We start from the raw sequence: 22,429 nt of genomic DNA on the forward strand, positions 1-22,429 counted from the left end.
TTTGGAGAACATGAAAAGACTGCGGCATGTCACCGAAGATGATAGAACCTATGTACTATAATACACTGTAGATTGAAGGCGTGTTTGTAGTCTAACATGAACACGACATCAACAATGTGTTTACATTCAATCATTTTCGTTTTTTTAAATTATTATTGGTGTTTACGTGTAAGTGTCATGTCTGTGTCTGTAGAGTTATTTAAAACAACAAAATGCTACCCAAAAATTCAACCAGTATATTGAGGTTCTCAATTTACAAAAAAGCTACTCATCATATACATACATGCAGTGGTAACTTAGACAGAGATTCCCATTCTACAATTATACGAAAACTGAGAGATAAATACATAAATATAAATATATAATTATATGATGTATGATGTGTATAGGTTATGTGGAATCCCTTTCAGATAATTGCAAAGCGAAAGTGTGCATTAGTTAGAATGACACAAAAGAGTTAACAAAAAGAGAATAATAAAGAAAATTACATTTTAGTCCTTCCCCATGATCCACCATGCATGCAATGCTATCTCAGGCTGTGTTGTCACAGAAGGCTGCTACTGTCTTCGGTCGAAGAAGTTCGGTGGCGATTCTTCTTCTTGGCCATGGCCTTGGCCTTGGCCTTAGAGTCACCGCCACATACAACGGAGCACTCAACACCACATATATTACTAAAGCAAGAAAATAACCCATTCCCTGACCCTCCTTCAGTGTGCCTCCGCGAGTGGCGGCTGGTCTTTGAGCTCGTCGTTGGAAAGCTCGACAACTCACCGTGGTCTATCACCGGAGGCAATTCCGTTCGCCACCTCTCTAATTTTGACTGCAACCCCTCCACACTTTCATCCAAGCTCCACCCTCCCACTGTTGAGTTCTCCTCATCGATAATCGGCTTCCTTGCCATTGCAGCCGCAACCTCAGATGGAGATGGTCCCAGCTCCGACTCCGTCATTATAACCGGCCTCATGTTAGCCAAGTTGGACCTCATCGGCGTCGCGTATTCCATTGCACCATTCATCTTCCCAAACGGATGCATTGGGGTGCCCCTGTGCGAACCGCCAAATCCCACAGCAGGGTTGAACTTTGAAACCGCAGGAGAATTCCTAAATTGTGGCAACACGGCCGGAGAGTTTCGAAACTGTGGCATTGGTGAATTCCTGAACTGCGGCATTGGAGAATTTCTAACCTGGTGCATTGGCGAGTTCTTATACTCCGGCATTGGTGAATTCCTGAACTGCGGCATTGGAGAATTTCTAACCTGGTGCATTGGTGAGTTCTTATACTCCGGCATTGGTGAGTTCTTATACTCCGGCATTGGCGAGTTTTTAAACTGTGGTTTAGGAGAGTTCTTATGTTCCGGCATAGTCGGAGATCTTATAAATTTCGGCTTAGGAGAATTCTTATACTCCGGCATCGGAGAATTCTTATACTGCAGCTTTGGAGAGTTCTTAAACTGCGGCTTTGGAGAGTTCTTAAACTGCGCTGGCGCCACCGCTGGAGATTTCGGATAATGACGTTTTGGTGTGGCCTTAACATCATATGCAATTTTCTGTTTCTGATTGATATCAGTATCGGTTGTAGCAGCTTCAGAAACTGTATTAACATATGAAATATCCTTCCGGTTATCATCATTATAATTAACATTATTATTATCAATAACATGTTGATGAGCAAACACGTTTTCATTGTTATTGTTGTGTTGTTCTTCATCATCGAACCGTGGTGGTGGTGGTGGTTCCACATGTGCATCAGAAGGAGCATAACTTGTTTTTCCATTTTTAACCTTCCACGGTACAATCTCATCGCTAAGAACAGAACCAGAAACACTGCTGATAATAGAACTAGCCTTAGACGTTTTCTTCCTTTTCTTTTTCTTCTTATTCTTCGTCACCTTATACTCGCTAATTTCAGAACCAGAGATTGCAGAATTAGCTCTTTCCTTATAAATTTCAGCACGTTGTTGTCGCAAAACCGCCTCAGAAGCAATAAGAGAGCTCGTATCACTTTTCGTTCTCCGGAGTTCAGGTTTACCACCCCCACCAGCGGCAATGACATGAGGACTAAGATGGTTATGGCTATCATAAGCATCTTTTTCTCCCATCAAATGCCGGTAACCAACGGCAGAGGCATTTAGCGTATAAAGCGGCATACTCCGCATGGAACTATCGAGAACGGTTACACCAATGTTGAGAATTCCCTGTGGTCTACCGGAAGGACGACGAACCTGAAGAGCAACGAATCGCATTCCCATAGGAGCACGGTCGTTGTGGAAAGGTCTAGTTGGTGGAGGAATTAGGTTTCCAACGAGGACACGGACAGTGCCAACGTGGATATCTTTGAACCAATGTAGAGCGTAAACTTCAACCATGATTGCCGACGTGTCGCTGTATAGAAACTCTTCATCCACACGGAAAACGAATTTGTCGTTCCATGTTGGATTCGTGTGGCCTTGTGTGTCCACACGCGTGGAAAGTTTTCTATCAGGATGAACCCATGCAACCGCGTAGGTTCTCATGTTTCTTCCAAGAGAAGCCAAATCTTGTGCAGATATAACATTTAGTTCCAATAATTGGAAGGGCGCCAATATTTGCGACATTGTTAGTTTCTTCCAATTTCTTTAACGTGATGATTGAGACTTCTGTTGGGGCAAAAATATGATAGATAACAGGATCTAATGCAAACCTTGGCGACCAGGCGAGAAAAGTAAGATAAGAGACCAAACCAATGTTTTGTGGAAAGATGCAACAAATAAACCTCTTTTCGTCACGGTCAAAAACCGTGATGGGAATGTAAAATGTATATGAATATGAATTGTTATTATTTAAGTTTGTAGGAACGGACGTATTTTTTGTAGAGTTTATCGGAAGTGTTGGAACGTTTGAGGTTTTTGAGCCAAGAGAAGGTGAAAAGGGAAGGGAAATGAAGGGTGCGATGGGTGGAAGGGGTGGTGCCGCTCGTGGTCGTCCGGGAGGTGGACGACGAAGGAGGGCGTGACATGAAGAAGGAAGGCTCTAAAGAAGAAGAAAGGTGAAAATAACAAAACATGCAAATAAGGCTTTTGCTGTCATTTTTTCGTTCCCATCACACTGTACTCTAACGACACCCAATCATTTGTTGCTTTACTTCTCTAACCTTTGTTTTCTCCGTTTTTCTCGTTACCCTTTGTCATTATAGATTTTCCAATATTTTTTATCTCTCAGTTAGGATATTGCCAAAATAAAATTTGATTTTGACAAAGGTTGTCTTTTGGACAAACAATATTCTCAACAAACAAAATCTCTGTTACGAATACAAGCCAAAATAAATTATGACAGATTGTATTACAGATCGTACCTTCTTTTTTTGGAAAAATTATTAGGTTCCAACTTGTATGTAAGTTATTGGTACGTACGTTTTCATATATAATATGACAACAAAGGTGACATGCACATCAATACCTTTTATATTAGATGTTTTTGTTGTTTACTCTTGGATTTCAGACACATGTTTGTTTTATTATTTATGCTTTTTGGATGTCACAACTAGAATATCCTTCAAATTAACATGTTTAGCGTAATTATAATTGGATCAAGTTTAAACATGAATACCGGTAGTGAACACATTTTGGTCCTCTCGATCTCATGTTATAACGAATCAAAAAAATGTTATAACGAACCAAATTTGAATAGTGAATAGGAGAAAAAGAATTGAATTGTTTGTTCCATACCAAGTACATGAAACACGTTCAATTTGAAATTTTGTTTTTTATTTTATTTTGGTTTAAATGTGTCATTAGTCCCTGCACTTTCATCAGATTTTGGCATTGGTCCCTGCAGTTTTTTTTTGTTTGGCATTGGTCCCTGCACTTTGTAAAAATATTGGTATTGGTCCCTCTGCTAACTTTCTGTTAAAAAAAAAAACACAAAACTAACGGAGTGCCACATAGCCCAATCATTTCACGCCACGTGGCACCAATATCAATATTTTTACAAAGTGCATGGACCAATACCAATATTTTTACAAACTGCAGGGACCAGTACCAATAGTTTTGTGTTTTTTTTTTAACAGAAGGTTAACAGAGGGATCAATACCAATATTTTTACAAATTGCAGGGACCAATTCCAAACAAAAATAAGTGTAGGGACCAATGCCAAAATCTGATGAAAGTGCAGGGACTAAAGGCATATTTAAACCTTTTATTTTTGGTAGATAGATGAATTGACAATAGTCATCGTAAACTCACAAACACAAGTGAAGAAGTTGGGGTTCAAAACCCCAATCACGGCGTCCAGCCTAACGTTTTCTCATTTGAGCTAGAGAGTTTGTTATTACTAAATATAGTGAATGTTGAATATTTTTTAAGAAAAATATGGAAAACTTTTTTTTTTTGACAAAAAAATATAGAATGCTATCATAATATTTATGGACTATGAAATGATATTTTTTTTATGAAATAACTTTTCTTAAAGTACAAGAGTTTACTAATATTGTTTTTACTCACAACAATAATCATTAACTAACTAGTTTAGACAGTTATATCCAAACTCTTTAATTTGTCAATGTAATGTACAAGCTTCTATATTCATATCTCAACTATGTGAGCTGAATTGAAATGGTTCATAATCAACGATTAACTAACCAGCGTTGTAAAAAAATAACAAGTTCTAATAAAGAAACAAATTGATTTGTTGTTGAGAAGCAGAGATGGAAGATCTTAATTAGGCTGCAATTTTTCATAACATGATGATTATGTCACAATATGAACAAGAAATAATACTCTGTAGTGTACTAAGACATCAAAATATGAACAAGAAATTAAAGAACTGTTTAGGAAAATGCAGTAACCAATGTTGGATCTATTGACTGAGGCACATTAACACCCAAAAAAAAACTTGATAGTGACAATTTATAGTAGTTGGCATGAACTGACTTAGATATATATTGCACATTATATGATACATGAACCATAACATTTCTCAAATAGTAAGATCTAACTCACAAGACAGTCAACCATAATGGAGTGGAGCTGCTTGGCTGGGACATGTCTATGATGGATCCACCTTTTTCGTTGTTTTGGTGTGCTCTTCATTAGTGTTGTGATTTTGAGGGTGATCTTTGATGTGGTTTAACATAGACATTTTAGCCATTTCTTCAAGCATTTTGGGGGGAATAGGAGGCATAAAATGACCATAATTCTTACATTTGGTAGGGTTGCTGCTGAATTTTCTGTCCTTGTAATCCATGATCCTCCTTCCAAAATGATTATACCTAAGCCATGGCCCCAAAACATTTTTATTTCTTGATTCTGCATTAGTTCTGGTGTCGTGCAGTTTACAATTGGCTTCGGTATGACCAATCAAGCCACAAGCGAAGCAGAATTGAGGGAGGTTCTCATATCGAAAATCAATCCAATGTGCTCCATCCTTGGCGCTACCAATGTAGATTCCTGCTTTGATTGGTGTACTAACAGCAAGATTTACCTTGATTTTGATGATCAGTTTTTTGTCGGGATATTCGTATAACTCGGATGCAAGAACAGTACCAATGCTGGATCCTATCTTGATTCCCATCTGCTTAGTTCTGCATTGAGTAGGTAATCCCCGTAGTTGAACCCATATGGGAGCATGACGAAACTCTAACGACCGCGCGTCTATGTCTCTTCTCCAAGGATGTACGATGAGCCAAGAATTCCTAAAAAACCAAGGATTTCCTCGAATTATTCTCTTCGTATCTTCTTGTTCATCCATAAAGAAATGGAATAACTTGTCTCCGATATGTTCAACCCTAAAACCCTTAGGATTACACCAGATGTTAGATAACGCGTTTTGAATTGAGTTCCTGTGAATAGCTTTTTCCGATACAATCTTTCCAAGAATGCTGTTTTGGCATTCTTCTAGTCTTTCTTGTATATCACTGTCATCGTAGTAGATGAAAGAATCTGTTTCAGCAGTGTCTTCAGTAACTGTTTCTTCTGTTGGATCATTTTCAATGGCAGGATCTTGAGAAGTGATTGCATTTTGATGATGCATCTTCATCAGGGGTAGAGAACATAGATAATTTTTCATCAACTTGTTATTGATTTGAGTAGAATTTTGTGTAGGATAAGGATTGTTTGGTGAAATTGGCAACATGGTAAAAATGCAGGGAAGACGAAACACAAGATAAGATCTCAGAGAAAGAGATACAGTGAATGACAAATCAAGAAAAAATGGACCAAGAAATCACCAAGAAGGGAGTTTGATGAAAAGATGATTTAGTGATAGTAGTGACATGTACATTACTCAATGCCTTTTATATAATGCATTAATTTGGGTTGAATATGAGATTTTATTGTTGTTGTCACTTGGATTTCTAACACATGTTTGGATTATTATTTATGCTATTGGGATATATACTTGACAACTATCTTTTATCATGAAATTGACATGTTTAACATAATTAATAATTGGATCAAGTTTAAACAAGAATACTAGTAGTGAACAAAGTTTGGTTTTCTCATATTATAACACACCAAATTTGAATAGGAAAAAAAATGAATTGAATTGTTTGATCCAAACCCATACATGATACAAAAGTGAAAAGTGATTACAAAAGTTGAACTTGCACCTTATATACAAGCTGAGATGAAGGTGTAGTTCTAACTAACTGATTAACAAATTTGACAAAAGCTTAACTAACCAAAACAGAATAACAGAATGATAAAATTGAGTATAGCAAAAATGACGATAGTCTAATACTAGGTTAACTCACTAGCTTTGTGATCCTTAAAAAATGCTTTGTAATAAACTATAACTAAGTTACCTAATATTAAGTAAACTCTCACGAGATTATGAGTCGAGTGTACATAGACTCCACGAGCTTACTTAGACTCTCGAATTTGACAATCTTGTTAGTGAGTTCCATTAGCAAGTTGAAGAGGGTGCATATTGAGCACTGCCAGTTTGGATAGTAACCTGTCGAATGTCGGGGATCGAGCATTTTAGTAAAGAAGTCAACCAATTGACTTGCTTTGTTAAGCAGAGAGGTGCAATGGAAGAGCTTTGATTACAATTTTTCCTAAGATTATGATATTATTTCTCTCATATTTTTCCTCTCATTGAAGCTTGGATTGGCTGTCATAATATAGGTCAACCAAATGATTTCACATGGTGTAGTAGATTATAGATATGCTCAATGTAGACTACTTTAATTCATGTGATGGTAGACTTTCGTCCTACGTTTCTTCAACATAATCAAGTTCATCTTGTTTCTTGTACCTTAGTTTCATACTTCAAACATAAAATAATTTCTTTATAACATGCACCAAATATTTGAAATTTTGACAAATAAAAAACCTACTCCAAAAATTCGTAATATACTATATAATATTTGAAAATTATCCAACAAAAAAAATTATATCTTAATTTTTCAGTAAAGATTTTTCACTTGTAAACCTCTTATTTGTTTTCTCAAATGATAAACGGCATAAATTTTTAGTTTATTATTTAAAACTGATTTTTTTTTTATCTAGTTTTATGCAAATATCTAATTATATTCATTATATCTTGTCAAAAAAAGTCTACATTTTTCAAATATTCTAAAAAAAATACTAATATTACAACATCACGCCACAAATCTAATAACTAGCCGCCCAAAGATAATAATATCTCATCACGTACATAGGGAAGGGAAAAAGAAAAAAAAAAAAAGATAATGAAAATGAAATATCATCATCAAACTTTGCTTTATAAGCACAAAAACTCAATATAGCTTCACAAATCTAGTAATATATATCTAAATATTTCTTTATTATCCTGTGGCTAAACACCATGGCTGAGCTTCACAGTCCCAACAAAACACCAACGGAAGATGAGTTTCAATACCCCTTACGTTCATCTCCATCATTTGAAATATACAACAACAACGATCCTGAACAAGTTTTGAAAAGAACTGTTATGAGTTTAGAATCCATTGGAACTAGTGACTTCACCTTTGAAAGAAGCAAAATGGATTTGATTCAAGAAGAAGAAGATAATGAAAATGATTGGTCAACTGAGATTCAGAATCTGGGTGTTGTTGATGATGTTCAACCATCTACTCCTCCTATGTTTCTTGCTACAGGACTTGGAGTTGATGGTGGTGATGTTGTGTCTGATAATAATTTTATTATCAGTGATGATATGTTTGTGCCAAATTTGCAAGAAAGTGAGAATCTTCAAGAGTATTATAAGATAATGGTTCATGATTATCCATCTCATCCTTTGATTCTGAAAAAATATGCACACTTTTTACAAGTGAGTTACTTTTTTTTTTTTGGGATTTTTTTTCTTATTTTCAGTTAATTGATTGACTCATATGGCACTGATGCCGTTGGTTTTAATTTTCGGGCGTGTTTAGATAAACAGCTTATAGCACAACCGCTTATGTATAAGCTTGCATAAGCTATTTTTAGATTTTAGTTTATCTTGATGTTTTTCAATTCAAGAAGGCATATTTTTTGTTGGGCATAACTCGCTCGAGCAAATGTTGTAAATTGGATCGTAGTATTTTAAACATAATTGTACTCTGTAAACACTAAGCTTTTAGTGATGATAGAAAATATTTGTAAATTGCAGTCATAGAGATATGCACAATTGGCCTAACTTCGTGATAAAAAAGAAATGTGTGTTCTTTGTTACCGTTTTTCGCATCTCTTACTTTTGGACCAGGTTGTTTTTCTAAAGATTTTGGTTTTGAACGAATAGATGCAGATCCTAGTTGTAGATATAAGTAGTAGGCATTGAACCTTTAATTAATTGAACACATCACACATGGTTGAGCCAAGGTTACAAATCACGGTAATGGTTGTGGTGGTGTAGCAGTCCTTTATATTGTGGAGAACTGCTGTCAAATGTCGTTGATGCAACCTCAATCATGACCACATTATAGTTGTGGAGACTCCAAAATGTTGAGGTCGCAACCAAGATTGTGGTAGTTGACATTTTTTTTTTAAACTCTTGCTTGCTTCTGCATGCTTAGTAGAACTGATAACAAGATATTGATTTAATAGAACAATAAATTTTTCTAAACAAAAGTAGAGAAAAAATCTCAACCACTGAGATTCTAGGAGAATCTGTTTTTCACAGCATTTTTAGTTTCATTTTGATGAGCTTGATGTTTCTTATAGTTCTTATCAGATGCTGACGTCTAATTTTCATCATCTACTGATAGGGTAAGGGGGAGCTTCAAGATGCAGAGGAGTACTTTCATCGGGCTACTCTAGCTGACCCTAATGATGGCGAAATTTTGATGCACTATGCGAAGCTGGTGTGGGAGAACCATCACGACAGAGATAGGGCATCAGTCTATTTTGAACGTGCAGCTAAAGCTTCGCCTCAAGACAGGTAGCAACACTTCCATTCTATATAAAAGAAACTGGAATGGCTCTTTTAACTTGTAAAATGTTGAGTTGTCCATGAATAAAAGATAACAGTAAACATGTAACATCCTTTTCAGCGATGTTCTTGCAGCATATGCTAGTTTTCTCTGGGAAACAGAAGATGACGAGAATGAAAGTGAAAACCATACAACTCAGGTGCTTTTTTCCCCCCCTATTTTAAGGTCGTTGTCTTCCAAATGACTCAGATTGTTTGTTTAATAATTAAAGGTTATAATTGAATACAGAATGACATGGAAAAACAAGAGACAAAACCTATCAATACCGCAAATGAAGAAAATGGTGCAGAAAAGCTTGCAACAGCTAATTACAGTGAAGACAGTAATGATGCAGATTATTTGAAGAAGATGATTAATGAGAATCCTAACAATCCTTTGTTTCTGAAGAAGTACGCTCAGTTTCTGTTTCAGGTGAGGCATTAAACTTTATTTATGTTCAGACGCATACACATCCTTTAGGAGTATAATTTTAGGACTGATTCAACACCAGAGCAAATTTTAGCCTTTTGAGCATAAAATGTACAGATGATACTAAGTCTAACTTGTGACTAAATAAAATTAACCATGTATGATGATCATTATAGTATGAGCTTCACATGGTTATAGACATGCTATTACTTGGTGTTTGAGGCTTATAAATTTGCATTCTCTTCCACCTTAAAATAATGTACAGTCAAATAGAGATCTAGAAGCAGCAGAGGATTACTACTCAAGAGCAATCTCGGCTGATCCCAGCGACGGTGAAACAATATCAGAATATGCTAAACTGCAGTGGCAACTTCATCATGATCAGGAAAAAGCTTTGTCTTTATTTGAACAAGCAGTTAAAGCTACCCCTGGAGATAGGTAAAATTCTTGTTACAACTCTTTATTATAAAAGGTTTTGTTACTTCACATTCCTATTAATGCTGCTAAAACAAAGAAGAATAAAAATCATAGGTTATTACAGAATATTAATTCTGTTAGAGATTAGTTAGTTTGCTATGATTTTAGTTTGGTTGTTAATCATCTCACAAGCTCTATAAATAGAGCTATTTGTATCTCATTTTCTACATTTTTTCAGTATGATTCCTTATGATGCTTTCTCTCAACCTTCATTTTTTCCTTCACTTCCACATCCTCTGATTTCGAACATAGGTGATCAAGTCCTTCCCCATTAAGAGTAAAATCATGTACTAAAAGAATCGTTGAATCATACATAACTTACGTGCAATATACATGAGTCTTTAAATTGTAGAATTCTGAATTATAAAAGAAGTAACTTAATAAAACAATTTTGATTCAACATAAGTGTTTAGTAATACCTTTCTTTCTTCCAGCAATGTTCTTGCAGCATATACATGCTTTCTTTGGGAAACAGAAGACGAGGAAAGCTGAATACAAAAGTAGAACCAGGTTCGATAGATCTGCTGCAAAATGTCATTGTTATAGGAGAATAAGGAAAACCAAAAACAATCAACAGAGGAAGCAGCAAGATTAGCTCATCTAGATTAAAGAAAACCATACTTTTATTCATTCTATTTTGTTCTTATTTCTAGAATAACAAAATTAGCTACAAACTCTCCTCTTATATTACTACTTTGTACGGAGAAAGTTGTAAATCTTTCACCATAAATTTACCACTCATTATAAGTGCACTTTCTACTAAGATCAGGATTCCAAAACAAAAATTTATTAGTATATGTAAGATGCAACAAATCATCAAAATGTGCATCAACACCAAAGAGTAACTAGCTGAATTAATGAGCTCCAACAAGTACACACATATCTTCTGTAGTGGGAACCTCATCAAGGACCTTAACTGCACCAGTTTTAGAGAATTCAAATGCAATAGTTGATGCAGTTTTTGTTGAATACTAGGTGGATGTGAGGAATAGGAAAAATGATTTACGGGCAAAGACTACTTAGAAGAATATATGAAGGAATAAACTAAATTTCTCATTTCATCATTATTCCCCGAGCCAGTACAAGATTATTCCCTCCGATCTCAATTATAGGGGTGAGAACATGGGTCATGCCCCCTATTTTGGCCAGCCCTGTTGTCAACCTATCTAAAACTGGGCAAGGAGGCGGACCTTCACCCGCCCCGCCCCTTAGGTTGACTGGCTGACCAGTCTATAAAAAACTTTGTTCAATTGAAACTGATACACACATAGTCCTCAGCCTTATCATCTGATGACTCTATCTACTACTACTTAAATTTCTCTACATAGACCTCTTTTGATTGTTTGTGGAAAAAATGAAATGTGAAATCCCATACTTCCATGTACATTGAATTGTTCCCTGAGATAAAGTTGAAGTTAAAGACATCCAATCTGATTCTGAACAAACGCTCGTGCTAGAAGTGAAAGCAAGCCTTTATGAACATGGAATGGAATGGATCCATACTATAATTTTCTGCCGCCGGTGTTGTTTCCTTTTTGAGTTTATACGATGAAGCTATATTTAAACCAATAGAAAATTTCATATAAAATCATAGCATATCAATCCTTTAGGCTGCATCAAGAAAGTTCATCCCGTTCAAATCCTCAATTCTATCTGAATCACCTAACTTAATACTCCCTCCGTTCCATATGAAGTGACACAATTGACTCTGTCACACAATGCATATTTTTCATCTTTAATATCTTCAATCCTCTGTTATAAAAAATTATGAAAATTTAATATTTTAAAAATATTGATTGTGACGAACCCAACATCTTTTATGATATTATTTATCTTTGTATATTAGTCGAAAAATATGGTCAAAATATGTTAGACAATAATCTACATTGTCAAACAGTTCATCTATTGTAGGACGGAGGGAGTATATAACAATTCTCTCCGACTATTGCACAAATCCTCTCTTTGATTCCATATGCTTTCGTTTTCCATCTTCTACCTCTAGTATTCAGGATTAATGGTTACAACCTTCTCTCAAATGACTGTCTTACAATTGAAGTCACACAAAAACAGAAAGACTTGAAAAAAGGATTACATAAACAAGAAAATTTTATGCAAAATAACGAGAAGAAAAGAAAAAAAAAACACTACTCACTTACAATTACAAAATCATGAAATTCTTCAAAATCATCTAATAAGACCTGCTACCCAATTCACATTGTTGTTTTACATTTGATACTGCTAGTTATTTGTGAACTTCAACTTCAAATCATAAGATTGTTAATTTGCAAAAAGAATAATTTAAAATAAAACATCTAAAGTCTCAAATCAACACTATCAAACACCGGATCAGGATTTGCTGCTGTAGCAAATTCACACAGTTTGCCGCAGTAGCAAATCTCAGCCATCAATCCATGATCTGACGGTTCCAATTCACAACACAAATTTCAATAATTTCACACAATGTCAGATCTTAACCGTTCACTTCAGATCAGACGGTGTAGAACAGCTACAGCGTGCAACTGCGTGTAAATATTACAGTAGAAAATCTCATCCGTCAAACACCCAAATGAATTAGAATAATAATTATTTTTATTTATTATTGTACAAAATATTCTTTAACCTACCCAAATGGATTAGAATAGAAATTATTTTATTCATTATTCTAAACTCATTTGGGTGTTAAATCAATTTAAAATAATACAGATTATTTTGTAGAATATTAAATTATTATTATTTCCCAACTTTATATTTAGAACCAAAGAACACTATCAAAATCCCATGTGTAATATAGCCTCTGAAACTTCCGATGATGTTCCACTGCTATGCAATATCATGCGAAGTCACAGCAACAAAGTTAAGATATGATTAATGAATAACTCGTTGCTGCTTTTATATTCCACATTTTCTGTGTTATTCGCTTGGCTTGCCGATGTGGGACTATTTAGAGCAGTGCAGTGGATATGATATGAGAGTCGTCTCTACACTTTCCACCTTTTTTCTGTCATATTCTTTCTTTTAATTCCCTCTCAGTATAATGCATTTCTTTCTTTTAAGAAACAAAAATGATATATTATAATCAACGAGACGCTTCAACAGCACAAGGTGTGTCAAAGAAGACGCTTAAAGTTTTACGACCACAACCTGCTTAACAAGAAATCAGAAGGCACATTAGCCAACGCTCAAACAAACAATCGGGCAAGTCCACCAACTCTGGTGGCCAAAAACAAAAGTAACATTAGTTGCTTTCAGCCACCATAGGGAATGAAATTTAATGCTATCTAGCAGCTAATCTATAGATTTTTCTTTTTGATTGAAGAGTCGATTATTTGTTTCACTCCACAAAACCCAAACACAAGCAAACCAAATTAGCTGCAACAACGAACGTTTTGCCTTTAAGGAGCCAGCTGAATAAGTGAGCTGAACAAAATGATCATAAAATGCAATTCGGCTCCGTTGTAGATTGAGGAAGAATACCCCGAGCCACCAAATTATCCTTAGTTGATAATCTATCATGGAGAAGTCTCCAAGCAAAGATTGAAACGTTGGTAAGAACCTTTCTGTGCCAAATTAACTCTGATGTCAGCCATGCTTGAAGGTTCTCATTAGAAGTGAGTGACTGTTAGGCTAAACTAACTGGGTAACCGCCAACAGAATCCAGCTGGCACTAATCAACAACATGCTCGTGACGGTGCTTTGAAGATCATGTATTTCTAAACACGTCAAATTGATCTATCAATTGAAATTAACTTAATATTATCTACTATAATATATATTCCATATTATATGGTAGAGTCATTTTAGCTTAAGGCCCCGTTTGATTTGAGCTTATGAAAAATAGCTTATGTAAATAAATAAACTTTTATTTTAATTTATAAGCTCTCACTAACGAAAATTGTATCCTCATAAACTGTTTTTTCATAAACTACCTTAAAAACTTATAAATAATACATAAAAACTTATTTATTTGCATAAGCTGTTTTATATAAGCTCCAAAATAAGCTAATCCAAATGGGCTCTAAGTCTTATTTTCATATCGTCCTTCATTTTAAGGGACCAACGTTTCTCCTTTTAACTTTGTAAAAGTAGATATTTGGTTTGTCGGGTTTGAACCCTAGACCTTGCATATATTATGCATTGTTCCTACCAACTGAGTTAAGCTAACGAAGACAAAGTAGAATTTATTTAACAGAAATATCGGATTGTGCCATTATCTCATTAATCACTTTGACTATTTCATTAACCACGAAATTGAAAGATGTTAGCCATTTATTTTACATAAATATATGTACTTTTGTCATTTTGTAGTTATGTAAAATAAAAGATTAAATATGTTTTTAGTCCATATAAATATATCAACTTTTTGTTTTAATTCCTCTAAAATAAGTCTTCAACTTTTCTTCATCGTGATTTTATTAATTTTAAGAATTTGAGTATCAATTTTCATGTTTTTATTGGAATATATTTTCATGGTTTTCAATAATCTAGATCTTGCGCCGGGGTATAGCACAAGAGAAGGAAATTATTTTAGATTAATTTTTAGTATTTTATTTAATATATAATTAAAATAAATATTTTTGTCTTGACAAAAAATAATATTTGGCAAAAAATAATTAAAATAATAATGATATGGAAAATATTTTAGTGGATAATCTTGAATATTAAGTTAGTGGATAAAAATGAAATTAATCTTAAATAATCTTGAATATTTAAGTTATTATTTCTTACATTTTTTACTATAAAAAGTACACATTTATTGTAGTAGGTCTCATTTTAATGTTCACGATGATTTAGTGCAGTAAGCTTTTTTCACACAGTCGCACATTCATTCCATTATTAACCGTCTAATCTTGATCAAGCGGTTCAGAAAAAAAGTATTTAATTTTTATTTACAATTCTGTTCTTAAATCATGACCATTCGATCATGATCGGACGGTCGAGAATGTATGACTACATAAATGCGGCAAATTGCCGACTGCAGTCAATCACGGTCAGTAAGTTTCACGTTATCTTAGGTTGGTCGTGATCTCTGAACAAATAAGAATGCTAAAAATGGAAGCAAGCCTTTTATGAACTAAAAATGGAATGGATTCTTTTCAAGTTGATACGATGAAGATATATATGAGTTTAGATGATGAAGAGATATGTAAACTAATAGAAGAATCCATAAAGGATAGCATATCAACATCAAAAAAGTTCAACATGTTCAAATTCTCAATTCTATATGTTCTCCGGTATTAGCACATAGTGTTGGTGGTCACAGGACAATCAAAAATAAAATGTCCATCAAAAGATTTAGTTGAGGATAATTCTCCACTACCTTGCATAAATCCTCTCTTTGATTTTATAAGCTTACACTTCCCTTCTTCTACCTCTACTATTCAAGATTAATGGTTACAACATTCTCTCAACATCATTGTCCTACAATTGAAGTCACACAAAAAGAAAAGCACTTCAAAAAAGATTACATGCACAACAAAAAATATTTAAGCAAAATAATGAAGAAGAAAAAATACTGCTTTAGAAAATCATGAAATTCTTCCAAATCATTTGATAACACTATTATGTGGTGCCAACTTGCCAAGGCAATTTAACCCTTAACCCCACGTCGAACACGACACTTTCACCGCACAATTCACATTGTTGTTTTACATCTAATGCAATGGATCCTTTAACCATTACCTTTAGGACACTAGCTAGCACAACCCTAATATAATAGTATTAAAAAGTTTAAAACCATTTTCATTGTCCTATGAACACTATGGGATCTCATTTTTGTTGCAAAGTAACAAGGATGCCACATATAATTGAACATTAAATTGCTTTAACAACAATGTAATTACAATAGCCTAAAGGCTTATACGCTTAATGAAACAACTCGTTGCCTGCTGATTTTATATTCCACACTTTCTGTGTTATTTGCTTGGCTTGCGGATGTGGGACATATATAAAGCACTGCAGTGAAAATGAGAGTCTCTGTACTTTCTTTCTTTCTTCCATTTTGAACTTCAACTTACATTCAAAATCAATATGTTCACCTAACCACTGGGATTTCGATCATTTTCATTTCTTTTTCTCTTGCATAAATATCCTGACAGGTTCATCTCTTCCTCTTAGCATCATTGGTGTATGGAAGTATACAAAATACATTTAGTCTTGGCGAAGACTTTAAGAAAGTAATGTCTCATATAACATCACAAGGAAACACAAAAACGCAAAATTGGATATGGGATTTACTTTTACTTGCTTGAACATTGTTTATCATGGCCTAACTAGTTGTTTTTTCAGGCCTTGCTTTAAATCATGTATTTGTAAGCACGTCAAATTAAATCTTTCGATTAAAAATTAACTTTATATTCTCTTTAATTACAATAACTTCGGCTAATATTACCTTTAGTCTTTTGGATATTGGGAGGTTGATGTTGGGGTGAAATTGTTTGGAGGGATGTTAGCCGAGATAGAGGTTTTATCGAGGGGTTAGCCAGGAATAGAGCTTCTAGAGTTGTTGAGTTAATGCATTTTCTTCCATAATTAAGAGATCTCTAAAATGAGTTTCTTCTACTTCGATCATGCATGGGTATCGCCAAACTTTCCTTTGACCTGAGGACATGCTAACCAATTCATGTGGAGGAGATGATTATGTTGCTTGATAAAAAGTTGTGTAGAGCGGTTGAAGACGTTGTAAAAAGTAGTCAAATATATATCTTAATGATTTTTTTCCTACACTCAAGTAAGTCTACAAGTTGTAAAAAAATGAAGCAAGTCTACAAATTTAGTCACTATCTTTAGTGTTTTCAAAAGCTTTTTTGTCTTGCTTATAATTAATCATAACTATGAAAGTCACATGAATTCAACCCTTTAATATCTTCGCCCTTAATGCCAACAAGGGAAACTAATGAAGAAAAAAAAGTAGTGCTTTCATGTATGAAAAATATATCAAAGCTTACAAATTAATAACTAATAACATAACCAACACAATTACAAAAGCATATGCACAATATAGTTAATGGAAGAAAACTAGTTCCTAAAATACAGAAATGATAGAAGAAGCTCGAATTGATATAATGCAGGATCGCTTTGGACTTTATATTGAACATTTGCTGTATTTTTCTCTCAATATACGGATGTGGGACTTAAAAACTACTATCATATTACAATGAAGTTTTACCACGAAAGACTTTTGAACCAACTTGGTAGTTAATTTCAACAAGAAAATGACCTTCAATTTCCACCTTTTTTTTTTCATGTTCGTTCCTTTAATTTCCATATTGTATCTTTACTGCTTCATTTCTTCCTCTTAGCATCATTGGAGTATGGAACGGATCAATTACAAGGGGACACTTGAGTAGAATCAGTCTTCAAAGAAAACGGCAAAATCATGTATATTTTAACTCGATTTAGATGGTTAATATAGATATAATGAATATCTTTGTATACGAAAAATCATGTTTAATGACGTTGAAAGTGGTTAATTGTTAATGAGTTGCGACAACTTGTTATATCCATTAGCCTTCACTAAATGTAACTAATTGTGTTAACAATCTAAATTGTTGTCAAAATTTGTTGTCAAATTTACATGTCATTGAAATATTAATTGATGGTCTAAGTCTCATAGGGACTACAAGCTACACATTCATGAAGCGGCACATGGTTGATCCAAGGTTTCAAATCGCGATAATTGTCTATCCATCCTTTATAGTGAACTTTGGTCAAATGTGGCAGATGCGGCTTCAATCGCGCAATCACATTAAGATTGGAGATGTCACAACCGAGATTGTGGTCGTTGAAATTTTGAAAATTAATCTTGGTTGCTTATCAGAACTAAAAAGCATTTTAAAAAAACTACAAGGTTTATTTTATCCATTTTTAGTTTCAATTTTTAAAAAACTCATCATCTTTATAGCACGAGGTTCACATGGTTATAGACATGCTATTACTTGATGTTTGAGGCTTATAAAATTGCATTCCCATCCATCTTAAAATAATGTACAGTCAAATAGAGATCTTGAAGCAACAGTGGAACGATATCAGAATATGCTAATTACAGTGGGAACTTCATCATGATTAGGAAAAAGCTGTCTTTATTTAAACAAGCAGTATATTATAATATGTTTTGTTACTTCACATTCTTTTAGAAATTAGTTAGTTTCTTATGATTTTAGCATTTGTATCTCATTTTCTACATCTTTTTCAATATGACTCTTTATGAGAGATTTTCTCTCATTCTTCAAGCTATCAAGCTTTTTTCCCCCCTTAAATAGGGACAGGGTTCCCCACTCCATAAGTAATTGTGTTTCTGGCGGGAAAACATCACCCTTTTTAACAAGAAAAAACATCACACTCTTTTGTTCTCTCATTTTTGAAAAAATATTCGTAAAATAAAGAGTTTTATTTTAGACACAAAGGACATAATTATAAAAAAATTATTATACTATAATTTATGGATTAAAGATATTTTCCAAGTTTTTTTCAAAGAGGTTCAATTTGATAAAATATGACTAGATAGAACAAATAAATAATATTTGATTCTATTAATTTATCTCTCTAAATTAACCATCTTTGAAAGAAAACTACGGAAAAGATCTCATTTCTATGTTAACAGTTGACCATAGGTTAATTGACAAGATGCTCCATTGTGGTTTTATAATACACATTTGTTTTGTTTCTCTCTTGAGGTTCCGATGTGGGACTTCAAACACATAATTTGGCTACTTTCATTCTATAGAGATGGGATATCTTCAACAAGTGATATGTGACAAGTCTACATTTTCTTTCTTTCTTTCATTTTCAAACATAAAATTGGAAGAGAATAATGTTTTAAATAAATGGGAAACATGAATCTTCAAAAATCATCTTAACACTTACTATTTGGTGCCAAGTCTCTTAATCCCACCCAACACTCTTCACTATTCATCGTCCCCTAGACTCCAGAGATACCTCCACCACAAAATCAACATGATCCAATTTTACAATACAAAACTTCTATCTTCAAAATGTATAAAAAATATATAAAAATATTTAATGCAACATCGGTTTAACATCTATCAGTTCTAGTTTTGTGTTACGATTCATCATATGTGAGAGAGTGTAGCATTATATTTGGTGAAACTATTTTATTTAATAGAAGGAGTCCATATTAACATTCTTAAAATATATAAGTTTTTTTTTTGGTACAAAAAATATATAAGATTTTAAACATACATGTAACTTCATTGTTGTTACCTATACATACATGAGAAAGTTACATATTCTTCCTTGTCTCCAACTTTCAAGGAATATGCATTGTGTCAATGTATCAAATCCTCTCGGCAAGTCAAATATTTGTTGAATTCTACATTATTAGCATTATATAATGTAAACATCAGAGAAAATCTGCATTTTCAACCATGTATATATGTCACATACTGTCAATGTATTTAACCAAAGTTTTCTTTGCATTCTTTCTATTTCATTAGTTTTTCATCTATTGTGTCTATTTTATTTTTATCAGTTTTAATTATTTATGTCTAATTTGTTTCTTTCTACATCTATTGTACAATTCACAAATCATCATTTTGATGGTGTGTTACTCAAATTTGCGAAGGATAATGTTAACCAATGCGGGGCATTAGTTAAGGAGTCAAATGTGGTAAGTACATTGGAATTTGTGCTGTCAATTTTTAAAAAATATAAAAAGTATTACTTTTATTTTAAAATTTTCTTTTTTTAGTTTTCTTAATCAGTGTCTCGGGGCACCAGTTAACATCACTCATTTGGGAAATATACGTGTAGACCGTATATAGCTCTTGAGATTTGTTCTAAATGAAACAACAATACCCTTGAATCATAAGGGCGGGCTAAGATAATATTTTTTTATGCATTTGGTATATCACTTTGTAATTCATTTTCTCTATTTTGTACGACCATTATTCTCTGATTCCACTAGCTTTAATTTTTATTTGAACTCAAATATCAAAATAGAGAATAATGCTTACATCAATTTTCATATTCCAGATAGATAATGAACTCAAATATCAAAATATCAAATTATCATTTTCTCTATTTTGACAATTTGACCATCATTTTCAAAGATAATGCTATACTTCAATTTCATATGCACAATCCAGATACCCTAAATCAAATGCTTAAAGAACTCAAATATCTACTACTTGTGCTAGATGTTATTGGATGTTTCCTTAGAATGGATAGTTTGAATAGAAAAACCCACAACAAAGAAAAATTCATACAAAACACTTACGAATTGATATATTCAAGTATGATTTAACAATCCAAGATTTTAAGCAAAGTAAATTAAAATGCCTAAAAATTCATCTATTCTTATAGAAGTACAATCAATTAAATACCTTGTGTAAATAATTCAAAGCATTCGTGTCATTCAATTCAAAGTACCAAATAATATGTAAATGTTCACTTAATGTAAGGAAGAAAAGAAAATTGCCAAAGACAACCGCTTTAATAAAAATATATTTTATAAACTTCTTTTTAAGACCTATAATGTAGAAATGCCTTGAATACTTTAAAGGAGAACTTTGGTGTTGGTCGAAAATATACATATTTGGAAGTCATACATCGCTTAGAATTGAAAAGAAATACGAAGTTCAAGTCAATTTATAATCCCTTTGGAAAATTAATAATAATATTAAGAACATAGTCTCATCGATATATATTGTTCGATTAAAAGATAAAAATGGTCTTAGTCTCCTTCAAGATATATTATCCCCTTCTAAAATAAAAATGATCTTAATATCAAATTTGACTAGTCTTAACACGACATTTAAAGATGCATTTCTAATTTAAATCCAAAAAGAGAACAAACTAGTTCACAACTCAATCTAATAATCTCTTCGATGAAAACAATATTTTCTCCAGAAAACTTATAAAAAAAGGAATCAAATTTTTAAGTACTAATGGAGAAAAAAGAAGCTATCAAAATAAAAAGTATTTGAAAGCACGAATGGTTAAAATATAGGCTCGCTTCTGACTTTATATTGGATATTTACTGTATTTTTCTCTGGATGTGCCGATGTGGGACTTAAAAACTACTACCATATTACAATGAAGTTTTACCATAAAAAATGGTCTTGCATTGTGTTAACATTACAAGATCAAGTTGGTGTGTGTTTTTGGGATCCATGTTGAGGAATGTGCATTGTGTTAACCCGTCAGATTGTTACTTCTCGAGTCCACTGTTTCTTTCATTTAGTCTGATTCACATTTTAGTTTATCTCCATAAAAAATTGATGAATAAACATTTTTTAGTCGACATTTCTTTTTTATATTTCCCAAGCTGCAAGTATTGATAATACCTTTGGGCTTGCGGAAAGCTATTACAGATGTAAAAGTTACTTATATTACATGTTAGTTAAGAATTAGATGGTATATTTTCCCATATAAGCCTCAATGAGACACACCACTTGAATAGATCAGTGTTCAACAAAATATTGGACATGGTTTACTTATACACTTGCTTGGACATTGTTCATCATTGGCTGAATGGTTTTTCTCTTTTTCTTTTTCAAGACATGTTATTATCATATAGTAACTCGTCTATTTAAATGCACATTTTGATCATTCAATTAAAATTAACTTAATATAATCTTAAAATCAACTTTCTCTCAACAAAAAAAAAAATTAATCAACTTACTCAAAAATTAAAATTTATTAAAAGGTTAAATGTCTATCAGTTTTCACCTACTATATGCTAACACTCAATTTTTTCAAGTAATCAAATTACTCATAAAAAATAAATAAATCAATTAGAAATAGAATTTTATTAAATATAAAAAATATATATTAGATTTGGGGGTACATCAGTTGGATGAAAATAAGTCTGACTGACTGACATGTATTTACGGTCTAACCTACGACATATCTAGATTAGGCCAAACCTTTTATTAAATAGGAAAAGATAAAATTATTTTAGAAATCTTTTTAGCTAAAAAGGTCATATTACTAGTCGTAAAAAATCATTTCGACGGATCAAGACGACCTACTTAAGTATATGTGAATGTCATTTTTATATTATATTATTATTATTATTATTATTATTATTATTATTATTACTATTATAATTATTTTATTATTATTATTATTATTATGAAGGAATTGTATTATTATTATTTCTAAGAACCTATTTGAAACTTGAAGCTTTAAAAAA

General features: G+C 33.0%; 2 protein-coding genes across 2 annotated transcripts; one reads left to right on the forward strand and one right to left on the reverse strand.

Annotated features, from left to right (window-relative positions):
- Positions 1 to 544: 544 nt before the first annotated feature.
- Positions 545 to 2,593, reverse strand: LOC11424437 (uncharacterized). The gene has a single exon (XM_003590687.1). It carries the CDS (start codon positions 2,591 to 2,593, stop codon positions 545 to 547), a length of 2,049 nt encoding a protein of 682 aa, XP_003590735.1.
- A 5,083-nt stretch (positions 2,594 to 7,676) lies between these two features.
- On the forward strand, positions 7,677 to 11,038 carry LOC11424438 (uncharacterized). The gene is made up of 6 exons (XM_003590689.4): positions 7,677 to 8,249; positions 9,166 to 9,338; positions 9,451 to 9,529; positions 9,619 to 9,801; positions 10,064 to 10,236; positions 10,710 to 11,038. The coding sequence occupies exons 1-6, from the start codon at positions 7,785 to 7,787 to the stop codon at positions 10,765 to 10,767; spliced, it is 1,131 nt and encodes a 376-aa protein (XP_003590737.1). The 5' UTR covers positions 7,677 to 7,784; the 3' UTR covers positions 10,768 to 11,038.
- Positions 11,039 to 22,429: the final 11,391 nt, after the last annotated feature.

The sequence above is a fragment of the Medicago truncatula genome, chromosome 1 (assembly GCF_003473485.1).
Source record: "Medicago truncatula cultivar Jemalong A17 chromosome 1, MtrunA17r5.0-ANR, whole genome shotgun sequence".
Classification (NCBI taxonomy): Eukaryota; Viridiplantae; Streptophyta; class Magnoliopsida; order Fabales; family Fabaceae; genus Medicago; species Medicago truncatula.

Bases quoted from the DNA above. Each gene is read 5' to 3' on its own strand.
- LOC11424437 (XM_003590687.1), bottom strand. From the start codon at position 2,593: ATGTCGCAAATATTGGCGCCCTTCCAATTATTGGAACTAAATGTTATA.
- LOC11424438 (XM_003590689.4), top strand. From the start codon at position 7,785: ATGGCTGAGCTTCACAGTCCCAACAAAACACCAACGGAAGATGAGTTT. The intron at 8,250-9,165 runs GTGAGTTACTTT...ATCTACTGATAG, and splicing joins AATATGCACACTTTTTACAA to GGTAAGGGGGAGCTTCAAGA. The intron at 9,530-9,618 runs GTGCTTTTTTCC...AATTGAATACAG, and splicing joins GTGAAAACCATACAACTCAG to AATGACATGGAAAAACAAGA.